Genomic DNA, 19,969 nt, shown 5'->3' on the forward strand with positions numbered 1-19,969 from the left:
AGCAACAGCTGAACTTGTTTTTTTTACTGTTGATTAGAGTGATGACCTTATGGCCTCAACTATAGTAAATCTCATAGTGTAACTCCAGGAAGACTTTTCTGAACTTCCACAACTGCGTTGGGGCCCTTCTGTGTACCACAATTGCTCCTTGTAGTTAGCCCTTGTATTAACATTGACCATCCTCCCTTACGATTGGATATTCATGCTTCTGAACCCCAACTAACATGGAGTCTTCTTGAGGGCAGTCAGTAGCCCCAGTGCCTTTCATGGTGCTTGATGCATGGAAATAGCTCAATAAATTTTTGTTTAAAAAAATTGAAATAAAATTAAAATCATTGTATTAAGAAGGCATTCTTTGATATCTAACTGGTTGTTGTTGTTGTTAGTTGCCGTTAAGTCAACTGCAACTCATGGCGACCCTGCATGTGCTTCACAGGGTTTTCAAGGCTGTGACCTTTCGGAAGCAGATCGCCAGGCTTGTCTTCCAAGGCACCTCTGGGTGGGTTTAAACCACCAAACTTCAACTGGTAGTCAAGGGTTTAACCATTTGAGAACACCATTGGTTACTTAACCATTTAAGTAACCCCATCTTACTTCCTCTGGAAAGTCCCTAGGAAAATAATAAGTGCACAGTAAGTGGAGCAAACACTTTGCACTGGACTACTAACAGAAAGATTGGTGGTTCAAACCCACCCAGTGGTTCCGTGGAAGAAAGGCCTTGAAATCTGCTTCCATAAAGATTACAGCCAAGAAAACCCTGTGGAACAGTCCTACTCTGTAACACATACAGTCACCATAAGTTGGAATCCACTCAATGGCAATGGACTTTGTTGTTGCTTTTAAATGTAACTATCAAACCCTGGTGGTGTAGTGGTTAAGAGCTACAGCTGTTAACCAAAAGATTGACAGTTTGAATCCACGAGGAGCTCCTTAGAAGCCCTATGATCAGAATCAACTCAATGGCAATGGAGTTTTTTTTGGTTTATCATTATTATTACCTGGGATTCAGCTGAGGCTAGGGTGAGACAAGTGAGGCATCAAAGGCACAAAAATTAAGGAGGCATTCACTCTCAGGATTGTGTAGGCAGGACTTCAAACTGCTTCACTTCAGTTCAACTGCCTGCTGAGAATTTTAATTTTCACCCAGATGTACTTAATCAGAATCTACAGTTTAACAAGATCCCCGGGAGATTCTTATGTATACATAAGAATCTGAGAGATTTATACATAAGAATCACTCTGGGATCATGTTAAACTGTAGATTCTGATTCAGTATATCTGGGGTAGAAATGCAAATTATCAGCAGGGGGTCAAACCAGAATGAACCAGTCTGAAGCCCTCCATGCAGGTGCAGGACCAGCACCCGAGAATAAATGCCTCACTTATCTCACCCTAGTTCTGGTCCTGTGATGCCTAATAGGCCCAGGGTGGTCTTTGCTTAGAACAAGATGAATAAAAACAAGATTCCACCCCATTTCCTCACAACTCCTCCAACTTAATCAGTTCTCAGTGAATCTTTGTGAACCACAACACCTATGACAAATGAAAACCTAACTGAACCACTGCTAACATCTGTTTTCCAAATGTGACATTCTCACACGGTGTCAGATGGATCCACCTGGACTAGACTCCTCTCTGCAGACCATCGTACACCAGATTTAAATGCTCTTAAATCTCCCATTTTCTGCTGGAGACTGTGTTTACCTGCTCCAGGTAGCTAATGAGGGCATTTTTGTTGTCCTCCCAGTAGCTCTTCAGAGTCTCTTCAGGTGGGAACTTTTCACAGCTAAGTTCCACAGTGATCTCAAAACAGTTGCTGCTGAGGTAATTGAAGTCTTGCATTCCTGCCAAAGCACCAAAGGGAAAATCAAAATGCGCACGTGGTGACTAAAACTCTACATGGCCCATTCTACTGAACTGAACACCAAGTGAACGAGCAAAAACCAACCAAGTACATTTTGGGAAGCCTGTGGGAAACCACAAGAGTCCCTGGGTAATGTTAGTGGTTAACATGATCAGCTGCTAACCAAAAGATTGGAAGTTCGAATCCACCCGGAGGCAAAAGAAAGAAAGGCCTTGTGTTCTACTTCTGAAAAATCACCCACTGAAAACCCTGTGGATCACAGTTCTACTCTGACAAGCATGGGGTCATGAATCAATTCAGGAGTAACTGATTTTGGTTGGTGGGAATCACCTACCATAGGTATTCAACAACATGCTTGGGAGATTGTTATTACCATAAAATCTCAAACTCTCTCAGGTTCTTAAGCAATCATTTAACTTAATGCATTGCTGCTGTAATGTCCTAAAGCAACCATCAGCCAAGTTCCACGTTGCTAGAATGGGATTCAAGGAAGACAATGAGGTAGAGAATCAATCCCTATTGACCTACTAAAGAGATGCATATTCCTTTAAGCCAATCCTGCTATCACAGAAGAACTTGGAGAGTTATGTGAGATGACCTGACGTGCTATTTTGTTCCTTAAGGTCAACCGATACCACAATTTATCTCTGAGAGGTTGGGAGTTTGTTAATACATTAAAAAAAAAAAATTGCCATCAAGTTGATTCCAACTCATAGCAACTCTATAGGACAGAGTAGAACTGCCCCCATAGGGCTTCCAAGTGTGTAAATGCTTACGGAAGCAGACTGCCACATCTTTCTCCCTCAGAGCAGCTCATGGGTTAGAATCACTGATCTTTCGATTAGCAGCCAAGCGCTTAACCATGTATTAATTCAACAAACTACTGAGTGTCTACTATGTGCAAGGCGCGGTGCTAGCAATACTTTAAATTGCACCAAAGAGAAGATTCTGCGTCCAGAACAATTTTTATTTGAATCTGATTCATATTAGTAGTGGATGTTGTTGTTGCCTTCACTAGAATGTTTTATGGAGCCATTTCTCAATTGCTGTGTTGGCTGCCAAGAATTTAAGATATCCACTTTTAATGGAAAATTGTTGATAGCTTGGGAGGTTACCCTCCACCCTCCAACTCCAACTTCTCTGAGGCAGCCTACAGTTAAAGACTGACTGATATGGCCCTGCCAAAGGCTGGTCCCCTTGCCTCAAGGGGGGACATTCCTGCCTGTGATTTATGCACTAGGCCCTCCACCCAAGGGCTCAGGCCAAGGCTAGACTTTAACTGAGACCACTTCCTTATTCATCACTACACTCTAATCTACTCAGTTTCCGTCCCTTCCTTAAAGGTTTTTCCTAAAGAGCACTACCTCAGTAAGTCTTTGTCTCAGGTTCTGCGTCCAGGAAATGCAACCTAAGACAATAATTTTACTCATTTCCTAAATAGCTAAAGACACTCAAAGCTTGCTTTGTTTGATTATCGTGGGATATAATCATTGACTAAGATGAATAGTGTTATTATTATTATTTTACTGATATAAGTTACTTGATACTCTGGAGACAATCTTTGTGCACGAAAGATTAGTCAAAAAAAATCACTAAAGTTTTTATATAAAGTACGAAATTTCACCCTACGTAATTTTTTTGGCATAGTTTAAATCCTAAATTTGACACCTAGACCTTATTTCTCAAGCTATATAAATCAAACCCATTGCTGTTGAGTTGATTTTGACTCACAGCGACCCCGTAGGACAGAGTAGAACTGCCCCGTACGGTTTCCAAGGCTGTAATCTTCACAGAAGCAGACTGCCACGTCTTTCTCCTGCAGCGTGGCTGGTGGGTTCCAATGGCTGACCTTTCAGTTGGTAGCCCAGTGCTTAACCACTGAGCCACCAGGGCTCCTCTCTCAAGCTATAGGGGGAGAAAAAAAGTACTAAATCTGATCTAGCCAAATGAAAAAATCAAAATTGACAGAGAAAGAGACATGTGTCAGGAAGACTATTTTTCTCAGCTCATAATTCAGCATATTAAACAAACCAAAACTCTTAATTAGCTAGTGCAGCCATTGCTCTAACTCCCTATTTCATTTCCAGATGGGCTATTTAAAAAAAAAAAAAAAAAAATTGTCCTTCAGCAAAGAGAAAATAAAAAAACAAAAACATTTCACTATGTCTACATTTCATTCTTCCACCCTGGCAGAAGGCAGTATTACTCCACAACTACTAGTGGCCTAAGAGCTCTGTAAAGTCCATGATGGGGCAGAGGAAGCCAAGAGAGCGGCCAAGGGTGTCTAGGATGGTGCTTCCTTCAGCTGCCATCCTGCTTATATGGCTTTCTCCTTTTTCAGACTCCAGAAATGGTGAGGAGCTTCTCGATCTAATACTGTCTATTAAGTGAATATAAACTAAAAATTCTACTTCAAATAGTCCCTATTATCCCACTATTTTAAAAAAGGTATATCAACCAGAATATGCCAAAGGCCAAAGCATGTCTTCTAAAATGTACATTGTCTGGTAGTAAAAGCATGGCTAACATACAATAAAGAGGCTTAGTTTTATTCCCTAAAGCCAGAATCTGAAACCCAGGACAGTTACTAATATTCAATTTCTATCTACCCAGTGGGGACCCCAGTAGCACAGTGGTTAAGAACTACAGCATGCTACAGCTGCTACCCAAAAGGTGGGCAGTTCAAATCCACGAACCTGCTCCTTGGAAACCCTATGGAGTAGTTCTACTCTGACCTATAGGGCCTCTATGAGTCAGAATCAACTCAATGGCAATGGGTTTTTTGTTTTTGTTTTTATTTTTGTTTCTCAATGAGTGTCTTCAGTTCTCTCCCTATATCTCTTTAGTTAGCATTGATTAAAAAATCCGCAATAAAAATAAAACTATGTGTGGTAATCACTCAGGTAGAAAACTAATGGATGAACTATAGGTTCAATCTATTTCTTAACGATTTAAGAGGATTAAAGATTCCCTAAATGTAAGTTACTCTCTAGATCTAAATGGTAATTTTACAGCACTACTACACTATCAGAGAGAGAAATGGACACTCACCGCCAGGTACACTGTACCAAGCACCACCATTGGTCGTCCCATCTACAAAGCTGCTGTCATCATCACTCTTGCGGCATGGAGGACGATTGGGGTCAGACATCGCTGGGTTAAAAGAGGAGTATGCTCGAGCCAAGCTTCGGAAAATAGCATCATCTGGGCAGGAGCTGTATTCGTGAGCACTACCTAGAAAATAAACCCACCAAGAGAAAAGAAATTGACTCAGACCAAGCAGCACTGCGTGTTTTCTGAATCAGGATTCAGTTTTGAGCTCTTGCTTACATATTTTTTAGTTGCATCTCTGTGGGACAGGGGTGAAGGTTTAAGTACCCAACAACTTCATTTAGTTTTTAGGTGAAATAACTGCCATTTCTAATGGAAGTGAAAATAAGGTAGAATACACATTCCATCTGTGAATTTAAAGATTGACAAGAAGAGGTTATAAGCTGTGGTACGATGGAGCTGGAGAGACAGCAAGGAGTTTCCCACTGTTAACCTTCTAATTAAGAAGATACACTTGTACCAACCCCATAGCCACTATGAACTGCTCTCATACTTGTCAGTATCTGATTCGAGAATTTTTTTAGAAGCCCCAATTGGTGTTATGGAAATAAATCATATATATTTTAATACAAGGCACCCTTATCCATATATTATAGAATATGCCAGGACTACAAGTTTCCCAGCTACTGAAAAACCACTAAAAATCTAAATTAAAAAAAAAAGAAATCTCTAAATTTATTTAACTATTGTTTCACCAAAGACTTTCTTCAAAAATCAAAGTTTGCCATAAAATCTAAAATGATCATCCTTGTGTTTACAAAGTGCTGACTCTTCAAAGATCCCTGAGAATGGATCCAAAGGAGGCAGTTTCTTGGAGCAAAAAAATTAAGTTGAAAAAACCCATCTGGCTAAAATTTGCTTCACCTGACCTTAATTAAAATTAGAGAAAGCCCAGCACTGTTTCCCTTCTACGAGGCCCCCAGAAACGTTTCCCTCTGCAGAAGTGGCAGAGTATGACACACACATGTAGAGATCCAAGTGGGCCCAGATCAGCTTCCGTAACTTCTGTCATCTGTCCGCTTACCCCGGTCCAGGAATGGTCCATGTTCACGGCCTCTTTTTGCTCTTTCTCTTGTCTAAATATCTGTCAGGATCATGCTTCTCTTTCAACTAAATATCTGAAAAATGTTACCGTCCTTCTCTGCCAAATAGACACTCTAACACCACATGAAAGGCGTAGGAGATGTTTCTGTGAAATACATATGTTTCTACAGGCAATATCTCTCAGTGACCAGGTTCCTTTCAAAAAGAAGTCAGAAATGATTCTCCAAGCCCTTGTATAACAACTGTAAACTAGAGCCAGTTAGAGGAGCAGGAAGAACACCTACCACTCCGGGTCTCATCGTATGGATAATTGGCCACCAGGTCTCCTCCGTGGAGATTAGCGGAGAGCACAAAAGGAATATCCATAATCCAGTGGATGACAGCCTTGGTCTCAGGAGCCAGCTGTATTAAAGATGAGAGATTAAAAGGAGTATATATGCTTTACAATCATTGGTGTGGTCACTTCATAGACAGAGAAGACATAGGAAAGATTAAAAAAAAAAACTGAAAGCTGATTAGATTTCAACAACCACTTTGTGGCTGTTTTCATAGAAAACAAAAGGGTTCCTATAAAGCTGCATTCCCCTTGTCTTTCTCATAGTTAATAATGAAAAATAGCTTTTAAATCCCTTAAAAGTTATACTTTTGCGGGGGGCCAGTTTTTCTCTCCTTATGACTTGGAAACCAGCACACAAATCATGTACAAATGTGAGGACGTCGCTCATCTGTAGTGGCTCACAGGTTTTGATGATAATAGGTAAAGAGAAGAGGAGGAGAAAATAGTTAAACCACAGAACAGGATTTTGCCTGTATGATGGTTCAACGCCGTTCTAGACACAGGTAGCAGATTTTTCCCCTCTATCTGCTTACTATTTCTCCAGTTCAACAACTTCCAGCATTGTCCCTATAAAAGAATATTAGATTGGGTTTCTTTCAGAGCTGTTTATAAAATATCAGATTATTTTGGGATGATCATCTTATATTTAAAACACAAGCAAAATTTTCAGGAATTCATGTGAAGTTTTTTGAATGATTCACAGCCCCTCGTATCTTGGAAGCAAAACAAAGGAGAAAAAAAATATACCAAAGAATTAATCTGGAGCCAAAAGCTTGATACTTTTATACGATGAGTTTTTAATGGCAACTAGTAAGACTCCCAAATTCCCAAGAACCTCTTTGATTAAAAAAGCTTTTTCTGGAGATCTGATCCTTTAATTGTCTTTGAGACAGAAAGCCTAGCTATATCAGTGGGGGTTTGGTGGTATAATAAAATCTAGTATTTGTATATCTCTGTTCGGTTTACGAATAGCTCTCCCATTCACTATTTTATTGAGCTTTACATCTCCATTCTATATGCAGTGTCACGGATTAAATTATGTCCCCCAAAAAATGTGTATGTCAACTTGGTTAGGCCATGCTTCCCAGTATTGTGTGGTTGTCATCCATTTTGTGATTGTAATTTTATGTTAAAAGGATTACAGTTGGATTGTAAGATCACCCTTACTCAGCTCACCTCCCTGATCCAATGTAAAAAGAGTTTCCCTGGGGTGTGTCCCTGGGAGCTGACAGCCTGAATTTGGGCTTTAACCTACTAGACTGTGAGGCAATAAATTTCTCTTCGTTGAAGCCATCCACTTGTGGTATTTCTGTTATAGCAGCACTATGTGACTAAGACATGCAGAGATAATTATCCTACAAGGAGGAATCTGCAAGTAAGGGAAAAACACCCAAGTTCACACAAGATTTAAATCCAGTCTATAAAACCATAAAGCTCATGTTATTTTTAGTACATCAGCTTTGACCTATTAATACTATCTTATTTTTTACTTATGCTACTCATAGTTATTTAAAACTGTGATTTAGAATATCGTTTTATTATTGTGTCTTTGGTTGGTTTATTTTATTCTTGCAACCAAAAAGAAAGTATATTGTAGAAGATGTATAGGAGACAGACAAGCACAAAGAAGAAAATAAAAATTGCTCATAATTTTACCAACTAAAAATATCCACTGCTAAAATTTTCATATATCTCTTTCTCGCCTTTTTCCAATGCATTTGTATAATGTTCAAAATGTGATTGCTTATATACCATGGAAACCCTGGTTAAGTGCTACAGCTGCTAACCAAAGGGTCAGCAGTTCGAATCCACCAGGTGCTCCTTGGAAACTCTATGGAGCAGTTCTACTCTGTCCTGTGGGTCACTATGAGTTGGAATCGACTCGATGGCACCGGGTTTTTTTGGTTTTATATACCATGCTGACACTTTTTTTCCTCTGGACAACAGGTAAACCCTTTTTCACGCCATTTAATATCCTTCTAAAACATTATTTTAATGGGTGACTAGTATCTAATATCTGGATATACCATCTTTGAACACTAATAAAATAAATTGTTAATACTTATTACTCATTAATAATAAAATAAATTATTAATACTTACTGAACACTTTCTGTGTGATACATTCAATTCTTACATCCACCCTTTGCGACAGAGACTGCACTTCCCCCCATTTTACAGATGAGTAAACTGAGACACAGAGCAATTAAGTTACAGCATAAGTCACTCAGCCTGAAGTAGCAGAGCCTAGATTAAAGCTTATTTAGTCTGACTCCAGAACCACTATACCAACACCAGCCAATTTTCAATTGTTGGGTAATGGGGTTGTTTATTATTTAAAAAAAAAAAAAAAAAAAAAAAGACCTGTAAACATCTTGTAGCTTCTCCTTGTTCAGATCTATACTTTTCTTAGGGAAATCCCTAGAAATAGGACCTTATTTTTATATTTCACTCATTCATTCAATAACTGTTCATTAAGTGGTCACCGTATGCCAAATTCTATGCAAGGCATACAATTTATTCCAAAATTATATATTTACTAAAATGTTGTTTTCCTAGTTTCATACATTTTATATTTAAGTTGTAATAAATCTATATTTTTATCTATGCTGATACTTGTGAGGTAGAATTATCTTAATTTCATTTATTTAATAACTCATTTTTGTAATAATCTAAAATATGCCCTATCATATACTAAATTCTTATACATACTTAGATATGTTTCTAGAGTTCAAATTAATTTAAATTCAATTCAGTTTAACTTTTAATTTAAATCAACCTAGAAAAAAACTAATAAAAAACTAATATCAGAGATTTAATGAAAAAAATCTACAATGCCTATACTTTTTTTTAATGAATTAATGATTTATCAGGCACAATTCCTGAAAAGGAGTTAACATTATTTGATAGCATTTAATACACCTTCTTTATAATATTCTTTCCAAAACAAATTTTTTTTTTTTTTTTTTTTTTGCTGCATAACTTCTTTTCAATCCTCTTCTTCCTTGTACATCTTCCTCTTTCCCTGTATTTACTCAAACCCAGTCTTTGTACCTACAAGAGGCAGAAATCACTGTGGGCTTGGGAATCATTAAGGACTTCAGGAAGATGGAACTTCACCAAGGCTTGTGGAAAATATAAGGTAGTATTTGGACAGGAGGAGAAAAGAAACAAGATCGGCAAAAATAAGGAAGGAGGAGAAGTACACATGGCTCGTTTGTGGGGAGTCAGCAGGACACTCCCTGAGGGGGAAGAGGTGGTATGAGTGGGAGCTAAGGAGACTAAGACAATATGCCAAGAGTTTATATTCAGACTGTACTCTGGTATTTATTAAAAGTGACATTATATAAAAATATTTCAAGTAATATTATTTATTACCTGAAAGTGCTCGAAATGGTATGCTTTCATATATTTATAGGTTGGTACATGCATTAAAAAAAATAGTTTTGAAGGATACATACCAAAATGTGAATGGTGGTCAATAAAATAGTGGATTACTTTTCTCTTTATTTATACACATTTGCTTTATTTTTTGTTTGTATTAACATATTAATTTTATAATAATTTTTTTAAAGAAAATGTTTTTTGAAATAAATTTAAGGATGTTGTCCTGCATTCAAGGAGCCCTGGTGGCTCAGTGGTTAAATGGTCAGCTGTTAATCAAAAGGTGAAGGCTTCAAATCCACCAGCCACTCTGTAAGAGAAAGATGTGGCCGTCTGCTTCCATAAAGAAGCAGTCTACTTCCATCATAGCCTGGGAAACCCGATGGGGATGTTCTACTCCATCCTATAGGGTCACTATGAGTTGGAATAGACTAGACAGCAACAGGTTTTTTAATCAGTCCTGAATTCACAAAGTTGTGTGAGGCTATTTGTTGTTATTGTTGCTGTTAGTTGCCATCGAGTCGGCTCTGACTCATAGCGACCCCATGTACAACAGAACAAAATGATGCCCAGTCCTGTGCCATCTTCACAGTTGTTGGTATGCTTGAGTCCATTGTTTTAGCGACTGTGTATTTTGAGTGTCTTCCAACCTAAGGGGCTCATCTTCCGACACTATATTCTGTGATAATATTCTATTATGATCCATAGGCTTTTCATTAGCTAATTTTTGGAAGTGGATTACCAGGCCTTTCTTCCTAGGCTGTCTTAGTTTGGAGGAGCCACTGAAACCTGTCCACGATGGGTGATCCTGCTTGTAATTGAAATACCAATAACATAGTGCAAATGGTTAAGCCCTTGACTACAAACTAAAAGGTTGGCAGTTCAAACCCAACCTGAGACACCTTGGAAGACGGGCCTGGTGATTTGCTTCTGAAAGGTCACAGCCTTGAAATTTGTGCCTTGAAAACTGCCTGTGGAGCAGTTCTGCTGGTTGGGGTTGCCATGAGTTGGGATTGACTTGACAGCAAATAACAATAGGGACAAGCTTCCAGTATTATAGCAACATGCAAGCTACCACAGTATGACAAACTGACAGAAGGGTGATGGTAAGGCTATTAGGTTTAGCCTATTATTAGCATTCATATCATATATACACTACTGCTAATATACGTGCTACCAGTATGTTAAAAAAAAAAAAGCAAGCAAGTTAATTCCACAATTTGATAAGCTTAACTCAGTTTTTCTGTTACTATTAATAAACCCATTACCATCGAGTTGACTGCAACTCATAATGACCCTATAAGACAGAGTAGAACTCCCCCATAGTGCTTCCAAGGAGCGGCTGGTGGATTTAAACTGCCGACCTTTTGGTTAGCAGCCAAGCTGTTAACCACTTCACCATCAGGGCTGCTTGGACTATTAATAGAGTTTTTTAAACCAAAAAAACCAAAGCCACTGCCATCGAGTCCCTTCCGAAAAGCTGAGACGCCAGGGTACTGTAGTTACATATTTAAATAATACTTAGAGAAGCCTCTAGAACGCCCCCATAATTTAGCCCCAGTACAATCTACAGCCAAATGTGACCTATCTTTAAATAAAGTCCATTTAAAGACTATAAATATAGTTCAAATTTTATGCTTTACAGTAAAATGACTTTGGCTCTCAAAATATCTTAAAGCTGTATTTATTTAGTTTTCTTCACAATTCTAGCCATTATAAACAAGAATATACTTAATACAATTATTTTAACTTATTTTAATATACTCTGCTTTGAAGCAATCCAGACCAAGTCTCCTGTACTGAGCCCACATGTGATGGTTAATTTTATGTGTCGATTTGGCTAGGATCTGATTCTCAGTAGTTTGGGCAGATGCTGGATTGGTTGCTGTTCTGTGATGTAACGTGATGTAACGTGATGTAACGTAATCACCTTCCATGGTGTGATCTGATGTGATCAACGAATCACTCGAAAAGGGAGTTGCCTTGGGGTTGTGTTATGTCCCCATAATAATATAAACGGATATTCTAGCAGAGCTCTCTCCCTCTTTCACCCGACCTCTGAATCCTGGGATGCAAACCTGCAGAAGTCTCCAGACTACCACCTGACCCACAGATTTGGGACTTGCCAGCCCCAGAATTGTGTGAGCCATTGCCTTAAAGTAAATCTTTCTTTCTCTTTCTCTCTCTACATATGTCTAACTAGTTTTGATCCTCCAGAGAGCCCAACTAAGACACCAGATAAGAGTGAAGGCAACCAGGCTGAACAAGTTAAAAAGCAGATGGGAAATGACTTAACATGAAGAACCTGGGAGACCAACAGAGCTTTCATTCAGACGTAAGAGGTTAAGAAGAGCAAGAAGGCCGTCGGTCTTGAGCAGTGTGTCTCAAGGGACATATCGCAGCATCTGGAGGGCTTGTTAAAAAGGCAAGTTCCTTTCTACCATCCTCTCCCACATCATCCACACCCCAGATCTCCTGAATCAGAACCCATGGGAATCTGCATTTTTAACCCATGATTCCTAGGACACAAAACTGAAGAATAAATGTTAAGATTTGAGAACCACTATAAGGGATATTAGGCTGAGAAGGGGTAGTGAGGGAGAGAAGATGCTTAATAACATTAATAAAACCCCTACTATATGCCTCATACCAGGCTAAGTCTAAATACTGTCTCACTATTAATGACAAAGATGGAAAAAGAAAAATGTACCAGATATTATCAATTTCATCCCATGATTAGCAAACAGGTTTACTGACAATTTGGTATAAATCTTGCACATATACCAGGAAAAGGAGTAGACTTTATTTTCACTCTTTCTTCAATTTACCTTTACCCAGAAAAAATAGTAGCATTGAGATGATTTTCAATGAAGCTCTTATTAAAGGAAAGTACCATGAACACGAATCTTTTAAATAAACATTGTCAAAACCAGAAATATGAAAACATCTAATATCAAGGTTATGCAAAAAGCATACTTGTTAAACAGGGCACAAGCCCTGTTTACATCTTATATTTTATAAGTGAAAAAAAAAAAGTGAAGAAAACAAAAATATTTGCTGCACTCATACAAGGAAGAAATACTCAAAACAATTACAGTCCTCATTTCTGCAACTGGGCACTTGGTCACTACTGGTATTTCCACCACCCATCCTGTACTCCCTTTATCCTCGGCAAGTCCCTCAGCTGGTTGTGGTTCTTTGCCTGGTAGGGTGATCCAAAGCTTCATTCCTAAAGGGTCTGGGCCATTAGTGGTCATGTTGAAATTGGATTGCTGTAGTTTTCCATTGGCTTTAATCACAGGGTACGGTAATACTAAGAGATGCCCTGAGGGATGTCCTGTAGTCCAGACGTACTTTTCTTTACCACCATGATGCAACACCAATCCAATTTCCCCTTATTAGTCAGGATCAATCACACCAGCTAGTATGCTAACTCCCTTCTTTGTCTGTTGACCCAGAGGCATAAGGAGCCCAAATTGGCCAGGCAGCATTCTTAACTACTAGTTCAACGGAATCAGTCTCCAGGTGGGAACATTCCTCCCTTTGGAACTAAGACCCCTAGACCCGTAGAGCATACGGTCATGTGGACAGAAAGCAAAAAACTTGCGAGTGGATCACTAGGGATAATAGTGAGTGATGCCACTCCCATTTCCACCCCTTGATTCCTGGAACCATAAAAATGGCTATGGTGAAAACAGTACCATATATTGGATGCTGGTTTAGAGCACATACAGCCTAATCAACTCGATGGCAACAGGCTTGGAAAACATTGCCCCAACCCTGTACATTGTTGCCACCAAGCTGGTGCTATAGTTGTATTTTTAGGCCATTCCATCGTTCTTCTATCAAGCCAGGTGCTTCAGGATGATGGAGAACATGGTAAGACGAGTGAATTCCATGAGCATGGGCCTACTGCTGTACTTATTTGTTGTGAAGTGAGTGCTTTGATCCAAGGTAAAACAGCAGGCTGCTGGCTCACAGGCTGTGGAGACCGACGAATCCATGATGGGCAGGCTGCTGGCTCAAGTTCCAAGAACCAGAGTTCAGATGATAATGAGCTGAGTCCAGAGCAAGCATGCGAGCTTTGCCAGAATGTCCACGAATATACTTCATACATATGTGGATATACTGCATACAGGCCTCACCCCTGAGGACACTCCCCCTACAACTAACTGGCTGATCACATCAGATCACATCTTGGAGGATGATTACGTAACTGCCAAACTACATCATTACATAACTACGAAACCTCAGAAAATCATGGCCCTGCTAAGTTGACACACAACCTTAACCATCACCCCATGTTTCTAGAATTAACCCTAAATATAGGCAGGAGAGTTTTAAGGATTTTAGACCAACAATCTTGGATTCCCTCTCCTGGCCCTTCTACTCCATGTCCCAAAACACATGTCTGGAACTCCAGGAGTTGACTTTCAATGGCTACGTTGCTCAGATACTGTAATCTGCTTGCTTAGCTGGGTTGCATTCATTCATAATAGGCCTCCAGTCTACTATATGCCAGACTCAAATATGCATTATAACTGCTGCAATCAAAGAATCGAAATCTAGATTTAAAAGGAAAAACAGCTACATAAGCAAGTAATTATAATATATATAGCAATAAGCACCATCCTGGAAGTATTTATAAAGAAAGGTTTCACTGCCTCTGTCTGTAGGAGCTGAGGAAGATTTCACAGAGGTGGTGAGGTTGAAACCAAGTAGTATAAGAAAGAATTCTACAAACTGAAGGAAACGGAATAGTCTTCTAGACAATTGGAACACATACAAAGACAAAAAAATATTATAAAACGGTATGCTTGGGAGCAAAAGGAGTTGGTGTGACTGGAGTATATGGGGTATCAGAGCCAGATGAAGGAGTGGGTCAGCCAGCATCTGCCAGGTGCAAGGGGCACTTAGATGGCCCTAGAATTGTAATAAAATGGAGAAATTGTAATTGCCAGGCTCTCAGGAAAGGTACTAGGAATAGTTGGTAAATCAGGGCTGAATTGCCTGACATAATAGAAAAGGGGCTGAGAGTTGCCAATAGCAGTTCTTCTCCACCCTTCTTCCATTATGGGTTGAACCTCCCTCTCTTTCCCAAGTAGATATTGAAAATAACATTCAAGCAAAATTGGTTTTTAAGTGACATCAAATATTTAGTGGGCACATAAATACATCCATCCAGCCCTGAGGAGTACTGAGAAATTATGGTGAAATGATAATGGTAGTTCTAGGTCTTGTCTTCAAATGCTTCAGTTTGTATTAACTCGTTCGATCCTTATAACTACTTTATGAAGTAGGCACTATTATCACCTCCATTTTTTTCAGATAAAGAAGCTGAAGCACAGAGAAGTTTCCAAATGAGAGTCTCCAGTCTTAACCATCATACTGTTCTGTCATACTGAGTTTTTTATTTTATCCCCTAGTCTGTGGAGAGCAGGCAAGATTTTAAAGCAGAAGATCAATAATTCATGTTTTAAGAAGATCACTCTGGAGGAATCCTAGAAGACCGAATGGAGTTGGGAGAGGCTGGACACAAAACAGTAAGAGGAGGCCACAGCACTAGTCAGAGCAAGAGACATCGGGGCCTGAACTAACGCAGTAGAATGAGTTTGTAGAGGAGGAGAAGACCGAAGAGGATTCAAGGAGGTCAAGGCACTGAAATTTGATAACTAATTGCAGGAGAGTCATGACAGAGTTGGAAAAATAAGGTAAATTCTGATACTTCAAGGTTTGATGATCAGATAAATGAAAGAATAATGATTTCTGAGGAAAAATGTTTGTTTTTGGACTTGCTGAGCTTAAGGATCCAGATGCCACCAAATAAAGGGAGTTAGCAAATTAGAGAACTAGAGGTCCAAGGAAGGTCTAGAGTTACAGAGTTTGGAAGACTTGGTAAAATATAATAGCATGCAAGGCGTGGGAAAGGATGGAAACCTAGGGAGAGAGGACAAGTTTTCACATGGGACCATGAGGAAGGCCACCATTTAATCCAAGGCAGAAGAAGCAGGGAAAGAAACTGAGTAGTAATTAGAAAAGCAAGAGAAGAACTAGGAGAAGGTTGTGTTGTACAAAGTAAAAGAGGAGAAAGCTCGGGAAAAGTGTGAAATGCTGCAGGAAGAATTTATCAGGTAAGAGTTGATAAAGGGCCTCTGGAAGGCCCCTGGTGACTTTCTAAGACACCCACAGCTGGGTTCTCCCCTTTGTTGCCCCTCACCATTGATTCTACTTTCAAACCCCCAGCCCCCTGCCCAATTCTAGGGGACAGAACTAATTTCAGGGCTCCCATCCTTCCAGTTTTGACTTTCACAGCCATAGTTAACTATCCCATCCAAGCTTTGACATTACTCCTACGTCCTTCATTATGATAAAGATATTAGAACATATTTCCTTCGGCTAGAGGACAGAACCCAAGAAAACTATATATATTCTCTACCTTTGTGTTTTGATCCACAATTTTCTTCAGGTTTTTCAACAGATGATTATTTGGGCCACCTTCTTTCTCATTAACATAAACTATTCTATCCAGGTCAGGAAAATTCCGGTTCAGGTCTATTCCCTGGGCATTGCTCCGACCCACAAACCAGTCTTTGAGGTCACCAGGCTAAAAAAGTCAAAGAGAAAAACCATCGGTTATTCATTATTACTGTCACCATCTATTTAGGGTCTCCATCAATGATTTTGAAAATAATTTATTAAGATTATTCATTTCAGTGATATCCTCTCATAATGGCATTTTCACTATTTTACTAATATAAACATGAAGGTATCAGACTTAAGTTACTTGCTATGGGTATTTTGAGAGCTTTTAATGAATAATATTTTAAAAATTAATCATAATACCAATGTTTAAAAGATATTTATCATCAAATTGAAAAAAAAATCAATATAGATCAGCCTATAACAGATAACCTATTTCAAAGCATGCTACTCAACAATTAGGTTTAAGTAAAATACTAATTGCCTCTGTAAATCACAGCAACATATTTTAAAAGAAATATTGAAAAGGATAAATTGCTAATTAAATTCAGAAACTAAAAGTAAGTTTAACATGAGTTATCTATACATCGTTAACATAGCTCCCTCTTCCAGTCTTTGCGAAAAAAATGAACTCTAGATCAAAAGTTCTAGGGCTTTATGATTTGAGGAATTTCTGTTCTGTTTAAACCTTTCATTTTTCTAATGGTACAACTTAGAAAATGAATGAATTTCCAAGATATTCTGTTAGATTTTCATGGTTTTTTTGGGGGGGGGGGGTACTAAATTATACCAAATCATGATATAGGGATAATTCCCATATTTTGAAATCATGGAAGCTCAGATATCTTAGGCCATGAGGATAAAATCCATAAAGCAGATAATGAGAAGGATAACCTATTTTTCATCCATAAAATATTAAATACTTTAATTCTATACATTACTAGAATTTCTCATAACATTAGAAATTGTATCAATGTATACCTATTGACAGAAATACACTTTCTGGGTTTCTTACAATGTCAAACTGTAAGATTATTGGATATATTATTTTTAGGGTACAAATCAGCTTCTTAACTGTAGATAAACATACTAATTATTTACTTAATATTTTGTCATAAAATAAAAGTATTTGAAACGATAGAGAGCAACACCCCTGACCACTCAAAAGTGAAAGGGAACACACACCATATATTTTTTCTTAAAAATCATTACTTTCCGGCTTCTGTAATAGCTAAGATGTATTAATTTTAGTTTAGAGGTAAATCTTTTTACATTACACACTCCTGATAACACAGAACAAGGGATCAAACATCAGTAAAACATTCTGTCCGAAAGTCTTTCTTCTTTGCGTTCAGTAGAGGGCGCTATAACACCAACATATTCAGATACCGCAAAGACATTACCCTTCAATACATACAAGTAGGTATTTTTCATACTTGTTGATTTTAGAAGGAAATTTACCTAACCACAAACATGGGTGAATAAACAACATTTATTTAACAACGCATTAATAAAATATCAGTTTATTAACAAAATTTCTCATTTGCGATCTCACCCATCATCCCTTACAGTCTGAACGTTCTTCTTACCAGCAAGCTGAATAATGGTACCACGTACACCCTCCAGCAGTGGTGTCACTAGGGTTGGTGTCGCCCAGTGCAGTAAATCATGGTGTCACTCCCCCCGTGGACCTCCTCCCTTACCAGACTATACGGAATTCCTAGTAATGTTTATTAATATGTGATAAATACAGTTCTAAATTTCTTAAATGTAATATTTCTTAGATTATATGAATACTTACAACAAATTTGTTTTATAAAATCTGCATTGAATTACAACATTATTAGTAACTGAGTGGAAGCCTTTTTTGATTTTTCTCCTTCTTTTCCTTTAATTACTATTTTATTCTTTAAAAAAGTTAATGACATGGGTTCACAAATACTGATTACCATAATGCTGTAGCTAAAACACCAGAAAATTCGACCAAATCAACGACGATAAAAACACCAGCAGCAATGAAAACAACAGCGCGTGCTTATAGCCTGTGCAGACAAAGCCAAGTGATTCCAAGGGTCATTGTAATTGGATGATAATGATGGTTCTGACTGGAGCTTATTAGAAGGTTCAAAAGGTAAATTAGCATAGCTTTTTAGCCTTCAAAGTATATTGATACCTGTAAGCTGGGCTTACAAAAGATGTTTTTGTTATTATAACTAACTACAGGGATATTTTTCTTTAAAAAAATAAATAAATTTCTGTGGGAACACTGCACAAAACTTCTATAGACAGTCACTTTGGTGTCACTCCCACTAGTAGTGTCACCCAGTAATGTCCGCACCCCCAACCCCCCACACCCCCTAAAGACACCGCTGCCCTCCAGTACTCTTTTATGTTTTCCAGCGTTTCACTGTTTGTAAACTTTGTGTGAATGCATTATTTGTAGATAAGCAGTATTTACAAATACCCAAAAAAAATGAAAGCCTGCTCTGACCTTCTGACCTGGCTTGCACTGACCTGAGATGCTGCCTTCTCGAAGCCATCTGGGTTCAGGGAAGGCATGATGTGGATTCGTGTGTTGTGGATTAGGTTCACGATGGTCTCATTCCCCTTTTGGTATTCGTTGCACAGGTACTGGGCCAAGAAAATGAGCAGTTCCCGTCCGACTGCCTCGTTACCATGCATATTCCCAATGTATTTAAATTCAGGCTCACCTAAAAGTCCAAAAGTAGATAGGATGGAGATATTTTTTATAAGGCCAAAGGGAAAGCAAATGACATACAGTGCTGAATATATTATATACCTAGTATTATTTCTTATGGAATTAACACACTTAGGTGCTAACTGGAGGGTTGGAACTTCCAGTCCACCCAGGAGCATCCCAGAAGAAAGGTCTGGCAATCTACTTCTGAAAAAATCAGCCACTGAAAACCCTATGGAGCACAGTTCTGATCTGACACACATGGGATCACCATGAGTGGGAGCTGACTGGATACAGTTTTTTTTTTTCCTTATGGGATTATTCTAAAAACTGAATTACATAAGGTATATGAGATATTTACCACAATATCTGCCCATGGTGTAATTACTTAATAGGCAGTCACAAATGATATCATTCTTATTGTTTTTCCTTTAATATCCGCATGGATTATAATCAACACCCTAATCCTATGGTTAGGAAAAGGGAGTCAAAATACAGAGGGAAAAATAAGTGCATGTAGCTCAGGAACTGTATCAGTTCTCATTAAATATCATATTTCAATCACACCTAATTTATATTCAACCAATGAGCTACTAACTCTACGTTCTCAAGTATTATTTCTAAAAAAGTCTTTTGCTTATTAATCGAAATCCACTTCACGGCAACATGTTGTTGTTGTTTTAACATTCATTAGACGTAGCTGACAACTTCTTTTCCCTCCAGAAGTGACACCTACAAATGCTACTTAAATGTGAAAACACTCCAAATACTCCTTTTCTTCTAGTCCTCTCTCCCCTGCTACCCACCCCACCTCAATAACTAATAATAATAATACATCATGGGTCTCCCATTTGTCAGATGCTATGAGTAGGAATCGACTGGACAGCAATGGGTTCAGTGTGTTTTGTTTTTTGGTACTTTGCATAAAGAGTAGGTTTTATTATTTATCTCCATTTTACAGATAAACTGAACTTGGACTACTTAAGAGGCCTGACCACAGCTACACAGCCCTCGAAGCCAGGATTCAGAGCAGGTCTTCTGATTAGTCAAAA

The 19,969-nt window shown here is 38.5% G+C and overlaps 1 protein-coding gene across 2 annotated transcripts in view; it reads right to left on the reverse strand.

Annotated features, from left to right (window-relative positions):
* The window catches only part of CPE (carboxypeptidase E), a 127,182-nt gene that overhangs the window by 10,442 nt on the left and 96,771 nt on the right, over positions 1-19,969 (reverse strand). For both annotated transcript variants that reach the window (XM_064273594.1, XM_064273595.1), the window contains exons 2-6: positions 18,734-18,930; positions 16,176-16,343; positions 6,300-6,421; positions 4,916-5,094; positions 1,705-1,844 (exon numbers count right to left, since the gene is read on the reverse strand). In XM_064273594.1, coding sequence (XP_064129664.1) covers positions 1,705-1,844; positions 4,916-5,094; positions 6,300-6,421; positions 16,176-16,343; positions 18,734-18,930 — 806 coding nt within the window. The remainder of the gene's footprint in view (positions 1-1,704; positions 1,845-4,915; positions 5,095-6,299; positions 6,422-16,175; positions 16,344-18,733; positions 18,931-19,969) is intronic.

This window comes from Loxodonta africana, chromosome 21, assembly GCF_030014295.1.
Source record: "Loxodonta africana isolate mLoxAfr1 chromosome 21, mLoxAfr1.hap2, whole genome shotgun sequence".
Classification (NCBI taxonomy): Eukaryota; Metazoa; Chordata; class Mammalia; order Proboscidea; family Elephantidae; genus Loxodonta; species Loxodonta africana.